This window comes from Sprattus sprattus (assembly GCF_963457725.1).
Source record: "Sprattus sprattus genome assembly, chromosome: 10".
In the NCBI taxonomy this organism is placed as follows: domain Eukaryota; kingdom Metazoa; phylum Chordata; class Actinopteri; order Clupeiformes; family Clupeidae; genus Sprattus; species Sprattus sprattus.
Genome location: NC_137908.1, coordinates 7,623,556 through 7,628,555, shown reverse-complemented (window position 1 = coordinate 7,628,555; position 5,000 = coordinate 7,623,556). Strand labels below are relative to the sequence as shown.

The following is a 5,000-nucleotide window of genomic DNA, read 5'->3' as shown; positions in this document are numbered from 1 at the left end:
CTCCCTCCCTCTCTCGAATCTTCTCCTGTCTCCCTCCCTCCCTCTCTCGAATCTTCTCCTGTCTCTCTCCCTCCTTCTCTCCCTCTTTCCCTCACTCTGTTCTCTCCCTCCTTCTCTCCCTCTCATCTCTTGCTGCTTTGTCTTCAGTGGTCCCCAGCTGTGCTAAAGTCCCTCACACCCCAGCCAAGGACAAAATTTAATGAAAGAAGAGAGGAGTTAAATTAAATCGCTGTATTTTTTTTTCTTCTTCTTCTTCTTCTTCTTCTAAACTTGTACACGGTCTGCCCTGACATCAGCTCCTTTGGCATTCTTATTGTTTTTGCCATCGTGTCTTATTGATTGCGGTCTGGTGCTCCAAAGACTCCTGCAGTGAAATGGAGGAAAAGGCACATCTGGGAGGGTTTGGGGAGTTGATAGCAGCTCGACGGAGGAGCGGTTTCGCTGTTATCACATGCACTCGACGTCTTCACACATCTGCTTTCAAGGGACCAAGCTGCAAACAAGCACACAGTTGAGTCCTGGTCTTGTTGATGTAAGACCTATTGTAATCTGTTAAATCTCCACCGAAAGCCCACCAATTAATCCTGCTATCCCCGAGGGAGAAGAGAGAGAGAAAAAGAGTTTGAGAGAGATAGAGAGAGAGGGAGAGAGAGAAAGAGAGAGAAAAAGAGAGTGAGGGAGAGATAGAGAAAGAGAGAGAGAGAGTGTGTGTGATGAGGTGTAGTAAACACTTCATCTGGCGATGCCAGCCGAGGAGTTACTAGGTTCATTTCTTTGTTTATTTATTTAACTAATGATCCAGCCCTTTTTTATTTACTCCGCCGCATTAGTGAAGCATTCATTACTGCTGGATGTATTGGTTGGTATTTTCGCCATGAATTTCAGCTGCGTGTTTCTCTGAGCGAACAGGGTGGTTAGTTGTGGGTGATTGATAGTTAGCAGCGAGGCACAGCTTGCGTGTAATAAATAAACAAACTTTATGTTAATTCTCTTTCATTAAACAAAATGTTTGCAAACAAAACAGACGGTATTGATCCATCCAAAGACATTATATATGTGCAAGGGATGAGTGAAGCCGGTTTTATTATGACCGCAAGCAGTGCTCCAAACAGCAGGCTTTCTTTGCAACATAAAGGCAGATTATAGTTGGTTTCACCATTGCATAATTAACAATCTGTCCGTTCTAAGCATTGCATTTTTAAAAGAGAAAGGAGGGGGGTGGAGAGAGAAAGAGAAAGTAATTTGTTTATTCAGTTTGTTCGAGAGCAAGATTAAAGGTGACCCATCTGTCTGGCTCCAAGACTAAGAGATTAGTTTAAGGCAAAAAAATAAACATTTTGTCCTGAAGTTTGTCCTTACTAATCGTATCAGGTTTTGAGTCCTTCTTAAGGTTTTGCTTGATGGGTATTCGTGTCTCATTTAAGATAAGATGCATCAAATATAACTGCCTCACGAGCACAGTAAAATGTCAGGATAGTGTTAGGAGGACGGCAGCTAATTTCGTTATGGCATCAAACATCAACTTTTGAAAAAATGTTCATGTGTTTTGGATGAATAAATTAATCAGGAGTTATTAAATCTTTAAATGTCAGCATCGTCTCTGAGTGCAGCTTAATCAATCTGATAACGAAAGGTCAATGGCGCTGTGAATGCAAGAAATACTTCATTTGTTCTTATTCATTACGATGAATCAATAAGGACCTTTTCTGTGCTCTCACACTGATTTAAAAGGTAGCTCGTTTCAGCACCTTCTGCTTCCGCTAGACATCTGTCAAGATGAGCTCTATTGGCAATCCGCAGACGCGGCGTGATCAAGCTTTATTTCCTGTGCGACACATCAAGTGACAAACACACTGATTCATGTGGTATGCGTTACATTCTTTTTTTTTTTGGTCAAAGCTTGTTCGTTTTTCATTTTCCTTTTGTTTCACACCCTTTCTCAGGTCTTTGGGAAACAATTTGCAAGAATTGAATCTGTGTTTGTGGTCGCGCAGGGATTTGAACGTTGGCTTTTGTTTCCTGTGTGTGTGGTTTAGTTGAGGCACAGCAGCGATGGAGCTTTCTTCTTTGCCCTGTGTGCTGCTAGTCATTCATGCACGGGTGCTTTGTTGGCCGCCCTTGCCCCTCGCACTCGCTCTTGCGCTCACGCATGTATGTCCTGTCTGCTAGAGTGACCCAACAGCGTCCACAATGACATTGCCAATCATTTAGATTCGGCATAAGGCGTGCAGATGGTGCCCTCAGGTTGGCACATGAAAAAAGTGCTGATTTAAGTGGAACGTCACACTTAATTAATAGCAGCGGTAAAGTGAAGTGATGCCACGCGTGGACGGATATATGCCACCATGTGCCACCCGTGCCAGGGGGTGCATTCATCCCACCCCCCACCCACCCCCATGCCTGTGCTGACGCTGTGTTGCACCGCAAGGCAGTTGGGAAGCTACTCACACACACACACACACACACGCACAAACAGGATTAGCCAGTGATGTTTCACCGTGAGCAGATTCGCTTTTCATGTGACACTACCTTAATCCAGACCCAGCGATCCAGCCCTGTGGAAATACACTCTAATGACATTAGGGCCGAGGCCCGGCAGAATAACGTGATCAAGGGCAAACGCAGAAAACGTGAAAAATGTGAACGTGAAAGAGGACACAAGTGCAGAGCAAATAAAGTTCCTCCTCTCCCTTCCTTTTTTATGTGTTCCTTCCTTCCCCAACAGTGCCGGAGGCTGCAGTATGTGTTCCAAACCTGCTATTCATAATTTCCGACCATCAAATTATGACCCCCTACCCCACACTCTAGCCTCTAGGAGCTGTGAAGATACTACAGCCCGCCATTTACATGCTGTGGAACTGGTTTAGTGCAGTAAAATATCAACAGAGAGAGCGTAAGCAGTAGCCTATAAACCGGCAGAGTGCCTGCGCAGCTCTCGTTTAGCGACAGCTTTAAAGGCTCCAAGCTTGTGATAGTAATAAGCCCCGGTTTTATTCAAGTCTCATAAACAAAGATTTATTAAGGCCATTTTCCTCTGGCTAGCCCACCTCCCCCCTCGCTACCCCCCACTCTGCGACACCTCTCCTTTTCCCATAATGAATGCCCCTAGCTACGGTGCTGTCAGTCAAGCCACCCAGCATAAGTCATTGCCTTGAGTGTCCAATGCTTTTATGCTAATCAGTAATCTCGGTGAAGCAGGTTTCAGCTCCCTGTTCCTCCTGTGTTCCGCAGGGCAGAGTGCAGGTCGTCAACGGGGCCCTGACCATTAGCCGACTGACGATGGCCGACATGGGGATGTACCAGTGTGTGGCCGAAAACAAACACGGCGAGGTGTATAGCAACGCCGAGCTGAAAGTTGTCGGTAAGATGTCGGTGAAATGTGTGTGACTGCTCTCACTCTATCTGTCCCTCTCTCTCTCTCTCTATCTCTCTCTCTCTCGCTCTTAGTCATTCTCTTTCATGCTGCATGATTTTTGTTTTGTCACCGCAAGAGTGGCAGGTCAAATATTCAGGTTTAATTGAACATGGGGTCTTAGACCAAAAAAAAATAACAGCAACAAAGAAGCAACATAGTTGCCGGCTCCTTGCACAGGTACAGTAACTGAAGTGCCTTTTGAAGTGCCTCGGAAATGATTATAATGAAAAACTAAATGGGGGGCTGACAGCAACAGGAAAGAAAAAGGAAAGCACGTGACATTCTCCCCTTTGTTTTTTTTCTGCAGCGAAAATGAATGTGTGTGGTCGTGTAATTAAGGAAAATGGTGCACGCTGCTCTCCTGACCTGCCAATGCAGCTCAGCATTAAAAACATTGAGCATCAGTCTGACAGGAACTTACATATTTGGGTACCAGCAGCTGAGGAACACGCCCTGGAGCTTATTACACCGATTGGCATGTGTGTGTCGTTTGGAAACTGTATTCTGCTCTCTTGTTCCAATTTGTCCATGTCCTGGCTGGCTTTTGCTCTGGATTTTTGGGGAGTTGTTTTGTTTAGTTTTTTCTTATTTTTTCATGGTTGACTTTGCTTTCTTAAGGCAGGTCTGCTCATTGGATCCACCATTATAATTGTTCCCACAGTGTGAAGGCTGAATCTGAGTGCAGTGTCTGTGTGTCTGTGTTTGTGTGTGTCTATGTGTGTGTGTGTGTGTGTGTGTGTGTGTGTGTGTGTGTGTGTGTGTGTGTGTGTGTGTGTGTGTGTGTGTGTCTATGTCTGTGTGTGGGTGTGGGTGTGTCTGGAGAGGGATTTTATGGCAGGAAGTGTGAGAGCAGAGGTCCTTGACGTGAATGCTCAGCCTGTCATCTCTTCCCCCCCCCCCCCTTCCTCAGCTGTGGCGCCGGATTTCTCGCAGAACCTGGTGAGGACGCACACGTTGGTGCGCGAGGGCGGCGATGTGCTAATCGAATGTCGGCCTAAGATGTCCCCCCGGGGCCTGATCTCCTGGAGGAAGGGGACCGAGGCACTGCGCGCGACCAGCAGGTATGTCTCTTGGAGCGCGTCTGATGACGGTCGATTGCTGGCGTACAGCAGAGGCCATGTTGTTTGCTCTTGCTAGGGGAATTTGTGGCAAGTGCCTGGAAGGCTTGCAGGTCGCTCGGATGAAACTGTCACAGATCCGCAGACCCCAGAGGGGGGGTAGGCCATGATAATGTTGACTTTGTCCAGATTCGGCTTTGTGATTTAATGTCACACTCATATTTTGTCTGTTATTTACACAAGCCCCAGCTGTTTCCTTCCTGGACTCCTACCATTCATCTTCAGACGGGAGCCTGGGCATTAGTTTGTTCCAACCAGACGCCTGTCATCTCTTGACACCACAACATTTTATTTCTGTGTTTTTTTGGGGTATTTTTTTTTCCACTTACCTTTCTCTGGGTTTATAGCAACATACCATTTCATCCATCAATAACACCATGGAATTTGTTTTCAAAATTCAAGTTTTGCTTTTTCTCACCTTCAATGCTGGCCATATTTTCCTGCTGTGTTCTCCGGTGTAAATAAAA

At 45.9% G+C, this 5,000-nt stretch overlaps 1 protein-coding gene across 1 annotated transcript in view; it reads left to right on the top strand.

The window, feature by feature from the left end:
• Positions 1-5,000, top strand: part of cntn4 (contactin 4) — a gene marked incomplete at its 3' end in the record, with an annotated part of 91,814 nt that overhangs the window by 52,407 nt on the left and 34,407 nt on the right. The window contains exons 9-10 of the mRNA XM_080846807.1: positions 3,232-3,361; positions 4,326-4,476. Of these exons, the coding sequence (XP_080702933.1) occupies positions 3,232-3,361; positions 4,326-4,476 (281 nt within the window). The remainder of the gene's footprint in view (positions 1-3,231; positions 3,362-4,325; positions 4,477-5,000) is intronic.